The sequence below is a fragment of the Candoia aspera genome, chromosome 1 (assembly GCF_035149785.1).
Source record: "Candoia aspera isolate rCanAsp1 chromosome 1, rCanAsp1.hap2, whole genome shotgun sequence".
Lineage (NCBI taxonomy): Eukaryota > Metazoa > Chordata > Lepidosauria > Squamata > Boidae > Candoia > Candoia aspera.
The window spans coordinates 238716682-238733626 of NC_086153.1; the positions used below are offsets into that span (position 1 = coordinate 238716682).

Consider the following 16945-nt stretch of genomic DNA (forward strand, 5'->3'; position numbering starts at 1 on the left):
CCAGAGGGAGCTTGAGATTTTTCTTAAGGAGCTGGTGGGCAGTTCCACTGTAGCCTCAGTTGCAGACTGGAATGGGCATGTAATGAGGGCCTTGGATCAGATTCTCTCACTGTGTGTCAATCCCAGAGTACTCCTTGGTTCTCCTAGGAACTCTGGGAGATGATGCACTGGAAGAGACACCTAGGGCATCATTGGAGAAAGACAGAGAGTGAACCTGATCAAGAATGAGTAAGAGCCCACATCAGGGATTACATGGCGGCAAAAAGAGCAGCAAAAATCTGCAGGGCTGCTGTAAGTAATGTTTTAGTTATCTGGCAAATAAAGTCACTCAGATTTGCACAGAGTTGGACTCCACTGGGGCAAGTCCTATTGAGGTGACTGAAGCTCAGCCTTACATGTTTAGTTGGGATAAGTCTGAATCTGTAACTCCTGAGAAAGTGGACACAGTTCTTGGGAGTGTGAACCTAACCACGTATAAGATCCATGTCCTCCAGGCTGGTGAAGGTTGTGAGGGAGATCATGTGTGGTTGGGTCTGTGCTGTAGTGTAGTGTCAGCTTCCTTGAGGGAGGGATGGTTCTGTCCATCTTGAAGGAAGTGGTGGTGGACTTCTGGTGGGGACAATGGTGGCTTGAGCTGGTTTTTTCCACTGTCTATGGACTGACCTGTCAGAGTGGCTTCTTTTCTTGGGCTCAGGCAGGCTTCCTTGGAGCCCAGAAGCATTCTCTGGATTAAGGAGAATCTCAGGAATCACCCCATGTGTTCTCCAGATGACTAGTCACAGCCAGAAGACCGCAAAACGGCATTTTGCGATCGTTTGGTATGCGATCAGCTGGGAGGCAGGGCTGTCATCTTCTTCCCAAGCCACTCTGAAGCCAAAACGGACCTTAAAGCTGCCCACCCCATTTCTACAGCACTTTTTTGTTTGTTTGAATTTTACCAAAGAGAGGCTTTCTACAACAAAGAAATGTGGAATCTCTTGATTACTCTCATTATTTTTGAAAATTATTAATTTGGTAATTTGGCTTTTTAGATACAATTTGTATTGAGGTTTAAAGAATTTTGTTTTTTTAATTACTTTTTTATTAAAGTGATTTTTGAGGAATATAAAACTTTCTCTTCATTGAATCTGTGGACTGGAGTTCTATTTGTTTTCACTTTCCCATGGGAATGCTGTTTGTTATTACTTTTTATTTTCCTGATTGGCCACATCTGAGATAAAAAGGCTGGAGAGAGTATTCAGTTACAGCATTAATGACTTTACCTTCCTGAGGCACTAGAGGGCGCCATAATCTATCTTACTGTTAAGAAATATGGAGGAAATTAATTTGATATTTAAAGAGCTCTACAATGCTGTTATTCAAGTCTTGGAGTCCAAATTGTCACAAGAATAGAGAGAAATTGATAAGGCTGAAAACTACCTTAAGAATAAAGTGGTTTCTCCAAAGAAAAAGATGAGAATTGGTGACTTACGTTTAAATAGTCAAAGGAAAACTGAGTTGTCGAACGTTGAAGATAAGAAGACAGTGTTGCCACCACACCATGATCAAGAAAGAGAATTAAACTCTAAGGCTGGAAGATTTTGGACAAATATTTGGGCTTTTTAAAGCAGGTTGTAGAATTTGAAATTGACAAGAAGAAAGCTCTGTACCTAATACTGAGACATGTAAATGCCTGGTTTACTTCGAAGTGGGATAATTGTCTGTGTTTATCAGGATGGTTTCTTAAAGGTTTGGATAGATGGTTATGCTGTCTTGAAAATTCTTACATTTTTGGTAAATGCCTAGGTTATTGTTTAAATGTGGTTATCAAGATGGTTTTTTAAGGGTTTAGTTAAATGTCTATGCTGTCTGGATAATTTTTATATTTTTGGTTAATGTTAGTTTAGTTGGCCGATAGGAGCAAAATATAGTGCAGAAGGGTCGTGTCTGTTACTATGTTGGGCTCCAAATTATGTGTGAAGGGTTTTGTTTGTTTTTCTTTAACTGGGAGGGTAATTTTGTTTTAGAAGGGAATGTAATAATGAAAATGTAAATGCTTTATAGAAATAATGTTTACTATAATATGAATTGGAGTAAGAGGTTGATGTTGACTTAGGCGGCGTCCCCCCAAAGGGTCAGACATGACTTGGCGCTTGCACAGGGGACCTTTCACCTTCCACCATATCTTGTTATAGAAAGTCAGAAGTCACTTTGTAGTAGTTTGCTTTGTGTTTTTTCACACCTTTTTAGTTCTGTTTCTTTTTCTTTGTAGGCTTTGTTTCAGTCTTTTTAGTTTTTATGTATATTTTGAAAATGCTTTAATAAAGTTTTCCCAAAAAAAAGGAAGAAAGCGGCGGTGCATCCTTTCTCAAGAGGCCAATGGTTCTGGACTTTTGTCCAGTCTCCAACCTTCCCTTTTCGGGGGAGTGGGGGGCACCAGGAGGCGGTGGTTCTCCTCCTTTCTCTGTGAACAGCTGCAGTCAGTGCTGGCAGGGGAGAGAGCCCAGAGCTCCTGATATGTGGGATGCCACAGGGTTCAGTGCTCCTGCCCCTTCTGTTTGACATCTACTGTATGTGAGGTCCTCTGTCAGTTCAGGATCAGGTGTTGTCATTACGCTGATGTTACCCAGCTGTGTATCTCAACCCCTTACATTTTATTAGGATCCCCACCATTTCTTTAAGCAGCCATCACTCCTTTCAGCAGCAGATCGAGTTTTATGCCAACCGCTATCAGGACACTAACATTCCATTGCTAACCTTCTGTTAACTACTCATTAACAACATCCTTAGGACAGAGATGATTTACCTGGCACAGTCTATTATCCCTGAATAGGTGTCCTCATTGACTCCCCTCTGCAAGGACTGAAGTCTTGTTTTGATTACTGGAGAAAGATGATAGCAGAGTTTGTTACAATCAGTGCCTTAATCCACGTCATTATTTTTTGCAAGCTTTTTAGTTGTTACAGGTACCTGTAAGCAATCTATCAAAGCTGTGCTAGAAGAGATCTTATGATTTGCTTACAATTCTCCCTCCAAGAATATATCAACATTTAATCTTGATTTTGCTAAACTGTTTCTATTAGCAGCAACTCACATCCTTCTTAGAACATTCCACTATACCTGTGCAGACCCCTCAACAACCATTTCTTTGGGAGGGAAAAGAGCTCTTAAGTCTTTGATGTAAGACTTTACATCTTTGCCCTTACATCTTTGATGTAACTAATGGGTCTCCTTGGGAATCATACATTCTTTGGTAATGGACAATTTGTATAAGGGGCTGTGGGAATGACTTTGGGAGACAGGAGGAAGAGCCACAGCCTAGACAACTGTTATGCAAAAGGTATCTCAGCCCACAGAAGGAAAAGGGGTGTGGGAAGCATCTCAGAAGGGACCCTCCCTAGTTCTCTGGAAAGTAAAAGTAAAAGAGAGGAGAAATGCTTTCAGACTTGCAAGATTATGTTACTGTACCCTTACAGTAAAGATAGTGTTAGTACCCTTGGCTGGTGCTTCTTGTCTGGATTACCTCAAAGGGCTGACAATTTGTGAACTATATTATGGTCATAAACTATGTCCAAAAGAATGGTTCATGAGAATTATAGATGTCAACACGTGTAAGCCAACTCCTTGAGAAATCTCTGATGCTTCAGAGGAAGCCATGTGGAGCTTTCAGATGACCTCGAGTTAACCCTTTGTTCTACATGGGTTGCCTTAGCTGGTTCTTTGCATTTCTCACGAATAGCAGGAGAGAATAAATTATCCTAATAATCTTGTCCTTATTCGCAGATGAACATCAGAATTCAGCTGTGCTAACTCACTGGACAGTGTTAACACAGCAAAATTCTGATGTTCACCTGCTAATAAGGACAAGATTTTTCCAGTGTCGGTAAATTTGTCTTTGATGTTTTGGGACCAAAACACATAGGGCTTATTTTAATTAAATAATTTTTTAAAAACATCTTTCTTAGTGCTTTTGGTTTGGTTTGGTTGTTTCCCCTCAGCATCCATAGCCAGCAATGCTGATGGATCTTCCTGCCCACCACACCTCAGCTGAACACGACAGCAGCACTTACCATCGCAAGGATTGACCGCTACGGCTGCGGTGCTGCCTGCCATGCACCCAGCCAGGAAGGAGACATAGAATGGAGCCTTTACTTCAGGGCTCTTCTGCCCCAGCTTGTTCAGGTTGGCAAACAGTGGAAAATAAACAATGGAAAATGGGACATCCCTGCAAGAGGAGAGGCAAGCAATGAGTGGCATGAGGGAAGAGCTGTTCCTTTCTGTCTTGTAATAGCACTAGCTGGCCACACACTCATTCATTGTAACTATCTCGTGTGTGCAATGAGAATGTAATTCTGTTTCTCAGTTTAGGAATACAGCTGCAGTTAGCTCTGTAAAGCTGACTCCACAGAGCCTCCCTGGGTAGCTTTTGGCCTTCTTGACTGAATGAACACCTAAGTGAAGGTAATGGCACTCATCCAGATCCACTCCTTTCCAGCCAAGCCCCTTCTTCTCTCCTGCAATATTTTCTCACTTCCAATTTGCATGCAAAGGAAATTTCTAAGGAACTAAGATTCGTCTCTGGGGATTTTTGTTTTATTTATTTTTATTTTGCTTGTAACTAACAAAATCAGCAGCAGCAGCAGCAGCAATAATAGAGATTCTTAACATAGTTTTAATAATACCTGAGAAATATTAAATACCACACTTCTGAGACAGACAGCAATGCTACATTATTTAATTTGAACAACATGGATGCAGCCAAACGGCTGTGCTCAAAGGCAGGAACTTCCATGCACCAGGACCCTTTACCTAAACACACACAAACACAACTGAGATGGTTGTGTTGCATCTGGCCAACCTGAGCAATGTGGCTCCAAGTCCCTTATACAGTCCTGCAATGCCTTTGCTCCGAAGCAAGTCTCTTGTGATTTGCATCGCTGTCATTCGCGTCTCCACCACCGACTCGGCGGCCCCAGTGCCAGTGGATGGGCTGAGCTGCGCTTGTGTTATCATGGACTTTTTCTGAGCAGCTGCAGAGGAATCAAAAGAACAAGATCACTTAGACTCTTCCATTTTAGTCTGAGGATGCACCGTGACGGGTTAAGCTGCTAAATAAGGTATCCTTCTTGGACCTCAGAATAAAGAGAACAACAGCACAAGACAGAATTTTGCTTATTCTCATGCAAAAGATTACTTTGGCATGTACTGTATGTTAGGGGTGTGCTCGCTTCTAATTTCTTAATGGTTAGCTATTACCACTGTGGTGAGCCAGGTTTCTGGAAGGCATTAAGGGTTAAACATGCTAATGTTGACTATATTCCAAAAAATCTGGTATCCTATCTATGAAGAACTCTTGCTATATCAAGCTTGGACTGTTGTGAGAAAGGTGATTATACACTCTTGGAAGAATATCTATGTCTGAGACTCCAAATGTTGGTGTAATAAAACCTGTCAACACTCAGCCTTTGACTTAGCTTTGCACCAAAGGAGAGGCAAGACTGGAAAATATCACTGTATAAAGTTTAGGTTTAATTCACTGCTTAAAAATCTGATATATTGTTTTCTTTGTTATTACACTCCACCCCCCCCCCCATATATTTATAATTAGATACAATGTAGGTGTGGGTTTTTGTTTTTGTTTTTAGTTTTGCTTCAAATTTCTGTTTAAAGTTTTTCCCCCCCTTTTCTGGGTGGTTATCTTTTTTTCCCTTCCTTAGGTAGTTTAGAGTAGTTGTTTTTTAAAAAAAATTTCTCGCTCTTTGTATATAACTCACTATAGGTATATAACTTTGCATATATATTTTTTTACATAAAAACATATAGTATGTAGTCCTGTATGCATTAATAATATAGTTATAATATTTATAGTTATAGTGCTGTTTAGATAATACAGAATATTATGAACTAGTAACTAAAGGTTTTTTTGTAAAATAAATGTTAATGTTTTTGAAGTATAATAAATATATTTAAAAATAATGAATAAGACTTCTGGGAAAGAAATGGCAAACTGAAGATGGCTCTGCTGAAAGCTGCAGCAGAAGGAAGAGCCAGCAAGTAGACTGGCTCTTCAATAATTCCTCTCCAGACAAGGAGAGGACTTGAGATCGCCCACAAGCATTCCAGACAGTTGCTCCTTGTGAGGAGACCGCAAGACAGCAGTCTACGGCAGAATTAGAGCTCTGGGAGATGAGCGAATAGCCATCTTGCTCAAACCACGGTCAGTTCCTTTAAAAGGACACTGGCTTCACACTGGCTTTTTTTTTTTAAACAAACAACAAAAGGGTGATTAGAACTTTGATTCTGGAAACTTACAAATGGACTAAGGCTCCAGATAGATTTGAAATAAGATTTTGGAATGAATTATAAGAATTCTTCTGATGGGAAAATGCTTTTGTTTTGAATTCTTTTTAAAAAAATGATAGGATGGGACTCTGAACGTTGGACACTGGAGGGAACTAGAAGGAACTAAAGATTACAACTAAAGGAAAAAAACACTTTTTGAACAATGGACCCAGAAGTTAATTTTAAGAGTGTCTGCCCCTATAGACAGACTGGTTTCAAAGATGTTATGAAAGAAGAACAAGTTTTACCTGACAAGATTGAGACTGATCTGAAAGTGGATTTAAAAACAACAGGCTACAAGAATTATATGGAAAAAGATGCTACACTGGACATACAAAAGAAATCAGCTGATGTCTTAGTAATTAAAAGGGATATACAAATAACAAACCAAGAGAGTGACCTGGATAATTTTCCTATATTGCATTTACAAAAGAGGCTTGTTAAAGTTTTGAAGAATTTTGTGAGAAGGGACAAAAAGAAAAAATGAAAAGAAATCACGTTTTAGGACATTATTGGAATGGACTAAAGAACAAGACTGTTACAAGTAAAAGGAGGGAATATAAACTTGGTTTATTTGATCAAGGTTAAAATATGTATGTTATCATCTCTGGTAACCCTTAATAGACTTGCTGACATCAGGACTGAAATGATGAGGTTTTATGGATTTGTTTATATGGGAAGAAGAGGTCATTTGCTGTATTTTAAGAGAAGATGGTAAGTTATTAAAATTGTTTATACCTGTTGTCATGAAGGGGAAAGTCACTTCTTTATATATTCCTTATCTTTTATTATATTCATATTTTTTCTTTCTTTTCTAGTTTTCTTTCTATTTTTTCCTCTTTTTTCTTAGTTTTTATAGTTGTAAATTGCAATCTTTAATAAAATAATTTGTCATAAAAATAATAAATAAGGTATCTTGTATTTGACATAAAAATAAATGGAACAGCAGCAAGAGAGTATTGCTTAATTAGGGGCAGCCATTCTAATTTAAGATTGACATCCTCTGCTTTCTCCCATTAACTACTCCCTTTATAATCCTCCTGTTTTTTCCACAGAGAGGACTACATGAAGCCCGACCAAAGCTAATACACAGAGTTAAGGTAGCTTCTGCAGCAACCAAGGAACTTAGGTCCACTTTTGTGCTGCAGTGAGAATTTTCTGTAACAAACACATCTGCTTTAGCTTATTTGAGCTGCAAAATGCAGAGACATAAGAAAAAAGAGGCAAATGAAAGTATAAAGAGAGAATGCAGGCTAGTGCTCATTCACAGCAGTCCAGCTTGACATAATATCTGTACTGTAGAAGGGCTTTATGAAATGAACAGTGTGGCTGGTTCAGCTCCAGGAAGAGTCCCACACTAACTCCAACTTTATGTCCCACACTAACATCCCCCCAGAAGGAGGTGGATGCAGCTCTCAGAAGCCCTGTGGACTGTTGGCTTGGGCAGCTGCATCCACATACTTGGAAGGTGTCCATTTGGGGAAGAGATGAATGTCCCATTCCTGAATCATTAAAATTAAGGTTTAATGCAGTAGTTAGCTGAAGTGAATTACACCATTTCAGAGCACACACATTCATCCTTTTCATGCTTCACACACAGATTCAGTACTAGATTTTGTTTTGAAGTTGACCAGTTCAGACCAGTCCACCCAAAAAAAAAAAGGTGGGGTGGGGTGGGGGGAGACGGCATAATAGTGGGACATAAAACTTGCCAAGGGTAAAACTGATACAGATCTAGGGCTTGGGAATGTGATTGTAGAAGGGGGGGAAAAAGAGTAAGTTCAATAAAAGCATCGAGTGACTAATCCTCCTCCTTGTGTGAGTTTTCCAGGTTAATAATTTACCACCGAAGAAAGCTATTCTTTTGCCTGTCTCTTCTCCACTATTTAAATACCTAGAGGTCTAGTTTCATTAAGAAGGGATTCTATAAATGAGATGGTGAAAGGTGAAAGGTCCCCTGTGCAGGCACCGAGTCATCTCTGACCCTTTGGGGGGACGCCGCTTTCACGTTTTCTTGGCAGACTATAGCGGTGTTGTTTGCCATTGCCTTCCCCAGGCGTCACCTTCCCCAGCAAGCTGGGTACTCATTTTACCGACTTCAGAAGGCTGGAAGGCCGAGTCGACCTGAGCCGGCTACCCGAGAATCCAGCTTCCGCTGGGATCTGCTGGGATCGAACTCGGGTCATGGGGAGAGTTTCGGTTGCAATACTGCCACCTACCACTCTGTGCCACACGAGGCTAGATCACCCATATCTGGGAAAGAGAAAAAACTTTTCCATAAACAAAGAGGAGGGACTGATGTCATCATAGAACTAATCTGTCAGACTCCAAATTCACTCCCAGATCTTATTCAATTTAATTATTAAAAATGGAACTATTTAAGAGAACCTTCAGTTCTTAATGTAATCATCCATTTCTTATATTTATTGCTTATTTTTGAGTTGTTTCTATGATCTTTATTTTAATGATTTTAATAGTCTTGGGGTTGTTTATTTGGATGTATTTATTTATTTAATTTTTATCCTGCCATTATTATTTTTATAAATGTATAATTGTACCATGGATGTTTTATTAGCATTGTGATTGTAACCTGCTGAGTCTTTTATTAACTGCAATGGATTAAAAAATATAAGTAACAAATTAACTCAATATTCCCAATCTGGCATCCTTTAATTGTTCTGTAGAAGACCTCCTGTTATCTCCATGACTACTGACCATTTGTAGGACATGTTGGGTATTTTAATCTAAGTCTAAGATGGATGGTTTGGGATAGCTGTATCTTTGTAAAGTCTTAAACTAGGGTAGCTCAACTCAAGTCCCTCTACCCATGAGGTAGCTCACTCCCATTATTCGGGGAACCATCGGATGCATTTTCTGTTACTAAATGAGCACTAAAAGGAGAGTAGAGAGACAGATAAAGTACCAATTCGGCCTGCATCTTGCAGCTGGATTTTAAGCATCTCCATGGGAGTGGTGACAATCACCTGGCAGGTCCCTGCCCCACAGCCAGCCAGCATCTCTTTTAGTAATGTCAGCTTCCTCCTGGCGAAAAGATGGGAAAGAAAGAAAGAAAGAAAGAAAGAAAGAGAAAGAAAGAAAGAAAGAAAATAAATCAGCTAAGTGATCCAGCCACCCAGCATAACCTGGTTCCAAGCAACAGTCAGAACAAACCAGCCAAGTTTTGTTCTTTCAGTCGAAAGCACAGTTCTCACTGCTAAGGAATCAAATGACAAACTGTAGAGAATGAAAGTCATCAAACCTGTTCAGATTTGGTTTTCTTGATAATGAATCCAATGAAATATAAAATCTGAAGGCTACCAACTCAATAATACAGTACTGCAGGACAATTTTGAAAGACCAAAGCTTTTTTTAATGTACAAAGGCAGCACTCAGAAGAATGCAGGTATGTTGTCCTTGTTTTGTTTAAAGACCATTTCTATGTTGTTATTAAAAAAAAACTACAGGCAAACTTATCCAAACATACTATTTGGCAAGACACTGGAGACACAAACAAATGAACCATAAACATTGGAGGAAGGGAAAAAATTCCAGGGAATTAGTTATGTTAATCTGTAATAGGCAAAAGGCAAAATACTAAAGCCCTAAGAGGTTGACAAGAATTCTGTTTTGGAAACAAAGCCACTGCAGTGCTAGGCACTAAATCTCTCCCTTATTTTGTTTCTGCAGAAGTGTAATGCAAATCATAATACTACATGCTGCTGTCATCACCTGATGACATTACAAAGTCAAAATGTGATAGAAGACTGTGCCCACCAGGAATGTCATCACCATCAGAGCAAAGGAAGATGACAAGAAAGGGATTTGGTCTTCTTAGTCAGACAACGCTTTGGGAAAGAAGTCACTTTCAAAGAGAGCAAATATAAGGGTGATGAAGGAGAAAAGCAACTGCATCGTGGGTCCTCCCTTTAACCTTGAGGCATATTATCTTTAGGTATTAGCCCTTTCCATCAAACTACCTTTTAACACAGAGGTATAAGAGCCTCATGTGGTGCAGAGGGGTAGGCGGCAGTATTGCAACCAAAACTCTCCCCACGACCTGAGTTCAATCCCAGCGGAAGCTGGATTCTCGGGTCACCGGCTCAGGTCGACTCAGCCTTCCATCCTTCCGAGGTCGGTAAAATGAGTACCCAGCTTGCTGGGGAAGGTGGCGACTGGGGAAGGCAATGGCAAACCACCCCGCTATAGTCTGCCAAGAAAATGTCGCGAAAGTGGTGTCCCTCCAAAGGGTAAGACATGACTCGGTGCTTGCACGGGGACCTTTCACCTTTCACATATAATCTACTGCTACCAGAGTTTGTAATCTGCTGATCTTAAAAGCCTCATAGATAACTCTGTCCTCTAATAATTGCTACCACATTGTAATGTTTTCATGAGACAAAAGGAAAATTGTTAAATACATGGGAATTAACTGAATTAAATATTGAACTATTTGCTTTCCACTACTGGCTGCAAACAAACAGGATTAGGTCAGAAAGTTTCACATACTTTTGGTAACTCAGCATAATATAAGTGATCAAATCTCAAGCTCCTAGCCTGTGATAGTAGGCAAAAGGAGGTTAGTTCACAGTATCTGGAGCAGAAGAGGCTGAAATCCCATCACACTCAAGTCATCAAGAGGTTACGTCAGAGCCAGAATTAAAATAACATGTTACCTGCTTAAAAAAACAAAATCCTCCCTCACTCTTGCCCTCTTCTAGAACTCAGAGAATTTGTTTTCTTCTTTTTAACATAATATTTGAATTCATGCTCTGAAATATTTTTATTTTATTTTTGGTAAATTCCAGGATCACTATGTTTATACGGTTTTTTAAAAGGGATTTTTAACTAGGCATCTAAATAGTCCAGCTTCTGTCCATGATGGACCAATGACCAACCTAATCAGGAAGAATGATTTGAAATAATGCTTTCACATTTTAGTTTGCTCATTCTTTTGAATATTTAATTTATGGTATCTGCTACTATACATGATGGAAAAAAAAGAGAGGAGACCATTAAATCACTTTAGTTACACTGAATAAAGAAGATCAGGAAAAAACAGTGTAGGTAAGCCTAGTTTAAATCACACACAGATCCACAGAAGACTCCTCGTTCTGAATGCACAGGCTGGCCTATTTCTGGCACTGGGGTCAATTGTCACTTCTCAGAGAATTCAGAGCAGCCAAAGACCTTGGCCACCGGCCACTGGCTAGAGTTGGAAAGGCGGTGGTGCATTGCCCCATTACTTTTTCAAAGCCCACACCACATAGCTGGAGCTTAGCATCTGTGATCCATCAATACCTTCTACCCTGTGGGAAGCGTGGAGCAGTGTAACATTCATGCGCTTACCTAGAGGGACTGCCACTGCTTCAAGCTTCTGCTCCAGTTCAGAATAATAGCTTCAGACAACCACACGCAGCTGGTTCAGTCTGCATGATTGCTGCTTAGGTGCGGTGCTCTCCCATCTGAGGAGATTATAGGTGTAAGGCCACAGCAAAGATGATCAAATCACTAAAAATAGATTTCTCCTTTGAGAACATAGGAAGGAATTTTCACTATACCCAAGTCACACTGGTACAAAACGAAACCAGAGAGCTGGCAACATCCTTTTTAATCTGTTAAAGCACTTGGTTCCCTCCTTGAATAGAATCTGGTAGGGAATCAAATTCTCTAAGAGGTTGGTTTTCTTTATCAATATTTCTCACAAAATACCTCTTAGCTCCCTCATAGGTTTAGATTTTCTTCTGAATATCTGTTGAAAATTATTCTGGGCACTCAAAAACTGTGAAGTAAGCACTAGGTATTTTAAAAATACTTTTAACCCTTTTAAAATGAGCTACAATATTTTAAAAATTGGAGTTAGTTTGTTACTTGCCTCTGAAACTTTCTCCCCAAATTTTTCACTGAAACATGACTGATATAATCTTATTTTCTAGATCAGGATGGGCAGAAACTAGGTCATGGCCTACTTGTGGTATCTATTGAGTATCTCCTGACTAGTAGAAGGCTACTTCGGAAAAACTCTCCAAATATGTTAGAACCACAATTCCTGATATTTCTAATTAGAACGCTGAAATAATTCTGGAAGCTGCAGTTTGGTGGATGCAGCTCTGAAGAACACTATTCTAAAGAATACTTGACTAGATGAAAATTATCTAATCTTCTAATCATTATTTTTTTTATCATCATCTATAAACCACCCTTCTACTTACAGGTACTCAAGAATGCATTATCACTAATCAGAAATCCCTTAAATAAGCCTTTACTCCCAAATTAGAGGTCTTGAGTAAATAAGTAAGCTGAAGACCCATGGTAGACCCTTAAAAAAAAAAGAGCATATCGTACCATATTTAGCAAAAAACATGTACATAATTACAGTTGCACTAAAAATAAACAAATTGAACATTCAGTATTTTCAAACTATTTTCCAATAAATGTAATGTTAGAAAAAATAAATTTTCTCTCTCTCCTGACTATAAAACTAGCACATATTCTAGACTCTCAAACTGATGAGTAAAGAAAAGGTTGGAAAGGGCGTCCAGGTGATCTTCAGAATTTCTTGTGCCAGTCTATGTATCTGTCAGCCCTTTGAGTTAGTCCAGACAAGAAGCACCAACCATGACTACCAACACTACCCTTATTGTAACTTTATGGTAACAGAATCTTGCAAGTGTGAAAGTACCTCTCCCCTCCCTTACTTTTACACTCCTGAAAATTAAGGAGGGTCCCTTCTGAGATGCTTTCTCCACCTCCACTACTCCATTGGACTCAGATTTTGTTTATCAGACTATTGTCTAGGCTGCAGCTTCTTCCTCCTGTCTCCCAAGGTCATTCCCACATACCATTACAGTATCAAAGTTATACTACTACACTTATCTTTGATTATCCCATCTCTCATCATCCCATTCCTTTCTGCTTCTACTCTTTCAACCAAATTAATCTGATTTGTTTTTACAACCTAGTAAAATGGACTTCAAATTTGGGGGATGGGCCAGTGGGCACATTTAGATTTTTGAAAACATGTCATGGGCATTTCAGAAGAATAGCTGTTACAGTGTGTGTAGCCAGTCAGAGAACATCCTTTACCAGAAAGTGAATTGATGAAGATGTTTCCATCCCCACACTATAGAGAACTAGGCATCATAAGCATAAGCTCTCTCTCATTTCTGTTTATCAAGCAAAACAGTATCACTTACAAGAAACATAAAAGGGAGGGGGCAAAGGTATCAGTTTCCCTGCTGATTAGAAGAGCATGCATCAAGGAACAGCTAATGCAACCATGCTTAATAGCTAGGAAGAGAAAGAACAAAGCTCAGCAACTTTCTTTGGCCATTCCTAAACAACAATGTGAAGGTCAAGATAAAGAGTAAGATTATATTGCACCACAGGAAGGAGTCAATATTAATGAAGAAAAAGTTCCTTTGGAAAAAATAATACAGATAGTCCTCATTTAGCGACTACAACTGGAACCGGCAACTCAGGCATTAAGCAAAGTGGTTACTAAGTGAAAACGTGACTGTGCTTATGATCTTACTTCAGCCTTCCTTTGCTTTACAGACCTGCAAAGGTCATAAATGCGAGGATTGGTCTCAAAGTTACTTTTTCATCACCATCGTAATTACAAAGTCACTAAATGAGGCAGTCGCTAAATGAGGACCTGTATTCAGAATGTTTTTTAAATGTTTGAAAATAGTTCATGAAAAATAATGTTTTTTACTAGCAATTTCTGAGACACAATAACCAATGGGGCCAAATGGTCTAGTGTACATTTGCTCCAAAATCACCTGCAGAAATTACAGTTATGCAGTACAAAGCAAGGTATTATTTTCAGACTCTTGCAAATACACATTGTTCTGATAATAAAGCCCCATAAATATTTACTTAGATGGAAATTTCAAAGTGTTGGAGAGGATTTGTGTCTTTCAGAGGCCTTGACCATTCTTCTTTCCCCTCCTGAGACCTACCATCATTGGTATAAATCCCAAATAGCACCTTGAACTGGGTGACATCTGTTAGAAGGACTGGAAATACACTGCAACGTTTTGTTGAAGGCTGCCATAGGAACTGTGGTAAGACAATAGCCTAACACATCCTTCCAACATTTTACTATATGCTATTTTTACCATTCGCATGTGGTAATCTGGTTGACAGTGGAACCAATTACTCAGAGAAGTGCTCCCCTTTACAAGGGATGTTTAGGTAGATGTTGGGGAGGTTTAATGGAGACCTCCAACTGATTCTAAGAGGAAGAAGCAGAACCTATATAATCAAATTACCCAGAGAAGGACATGGTTAAGTCTCAATTGCTGGGACTTAATTTACCTCCACCTGAATGGCGGTACTTATTTAGACAATATTGAATGTCCCCACTTAAATTAATAGGCCACCCCACATTCCTAGATCTTATGTTTGACGTCAACAGCTAATTTTATTTATTTATTTATTTGTTTGTTTATTTGTGGTGAGGCTGGACTATGGAACAGCTGACTATTGGAGTTAAGGCTGGCCCCTGACTTGTTACACTTTTAACTGGATCTTTTAGAGTATTTTTATGCTTCTGGTGGTTAATTATTTGTTTTATCATTCTTGGATATTTTTAAGTCACAGTGCTTGGTAGAGACACAAAATGGAAGAGAGGATATAATTAAGAATAATAAATAGGGTAATAGTTCTCTTAGGCAAAAATCAGCAAGTTCTAAAATTAAGATAGCACATATATTGCAGTGCACACCATGCAAACAAATAAAGGGATTAATTATATTCAGGGAATACCTAGGGCATACAAAGCCCCAAGATATAACTCTCCAATTTTATTCTTAAGTTGGTTTTATGACACTGTTTGTACATGCTTAACCCACTTAGTCACTAACCCAGTTAACCTCCTTACCACTGGTTCTGGCAGCCCATGATCACATTAACTGGATCAAAAGGTGCCACTCTGTGGAATACAGAGTCCCCACCAGCAGTCCTCCCATTCCACCTCCCTCCACACATGGTCCCCTATTCTCTATGCTGATCATCCTCACTCCCCTCTCCAAACACAACCCCAGGGACAAAGGCAAGATGCCCAGGGAGTATAGGAAAACTTCCCACCTTCTTCCTTGCTTTTCCAATTGGCACACTGAGGGCGCTAAGGTGTGGACATCAGCAGCAACATGATGTTCACTTGAAACAATTCTATATCTGGTCTTGAAATTTAAAAACATAGCTCGGTATTCTCCAAAACTGACCTGAGTGTTGCAGGGCTTAATCAAATCATTAAAATTCCAACTATAGTGCCAGCAGATTTTTTTGTTACCTCTGCAATCACTCATTTGCAAAAGCAGCACATATATTAATAAACAGAGTGCTAATACTTTCGCTATATCTAGATACATATGAATGCACATTCACTTAAGGTTAACAGTGGAACCAATTCCATCCTACTGGGTTTCTTGCTATTTCTAACACAAATATATCTGTGATGCTACAAAACTGCCTTTGCAGCCAGATGTCTACAACAGGTAAAACCAGTTCCACAAATCTGGTCCTGCTATTATCAACAAGCCATTTAACAGCCCTAATTTGCTAATTATGTGTGTCAAGACTGCAGTTCCATGCATTCCACAAGAAATCTGACTCTGAGGCCAATCCCATCCTCAACAGTTTTAGATTATCACAAATACAGGGGCTGCAACACCCAAGGTTGTAAAGGTCCTATAGATCAGCCCACGGATTCATGACTGAGAATGCGTATAGGGAACATATGAAAGCAGATACAGTACTGAGTTTAATAACCCCTGCAATTTTGCTTAAACAAAAATCCTGCCGTTACTTATGCAACCCCCTGAAAAAAAGCAATATCCTGTGGTCGCTTAATAGAAATCAGAGTTTCAGATGAAAACGGACACTGAATCTTTGCATGGATGATTTTAGGGCTTGCTTTACTCTATTTATTGCAAAATTAATAGTAATTTATCATGTGCTACAATACCGATTAAACTGATAATATTTATTCAAGCTGCCAGTCACCTTCTGCAGGGAAACAATATTCATCTTCTACATGGGCCATTAAAATTCAGATGGTGTGATTATCAACTGAACATTTTGTATCTTTTTAGGTGACCTGAGGAAAGAGCAGAGGCCCTTATCTAGCAGGCACAGAGAAGATATGGCCAGAGCCCCACAATGAACAGCTTCATCCCAAATCAAAGCATTATTTCTGGTCCAGCTTTCGCTATAGCAAAGACTTCTATTTCAACACATTGTTCCACAATTACTCTTCATGCAAAGATAATAAAGCTTCAAACCTATGGATTCACATTCCATGTTCTAGTAAGCCTTCCCCAGATGCAGGCATTCTGAAGTTAAGTGTAAGTAAGGATCATAATGTTTTGCAATTATTTATTCTGACAAATAGCACAAGGATAGATCTGGATTGAAGGCTAGGAAATGCAAAACTGATGGTTTCTCCCAACCTCAAAAGCCTCTTTCTCTGGCTAACAAATCTGACCAGAGCAGAAATATCTCCAGGAGTGCATACACATGTACTGTATATATAATCTTTTGCCTTTGGCCCCTTTTCCCAAACAAGATGGGCTTTATGCAGTAGCTCCTTCCTAACACACAGGACCTAAGCAACTTCACC

The 16945-nt window shown here is 39.3% G+C and overlaps 1 protein-coding gene across 1 annotated transcript in view; it reads right to left on the reverse strand.

Annotated features, from left to right (window-relative positions):
- SLC25A22 (solute carrier family 25 member 22) overlaps nt 1–16945 on the reverse strand; it is a 79130-nt gene that overhangs the window by 13377 nt on the left and 48808 nt on the right. The window contains exons 6-9 of the mRNA XM_063289297.1: nt 9245–9363; nt 4838–5009; nt 4050–4204; nt 2786–2861 (exon numbers count right to left, since the gene is read on the reverse strand). Coding sequence (XP_063145367.1) covers nt 2786–2861; nt 4050–4204; nt 4838–5009; nt 9245–9363 — 522 coding nt within the window. The remainder of the gene's footprint in view (nt 1–2785; nt 2862–4049; nt 4205–4837; nt 5010–9244; nt 9364–16945) is intronic.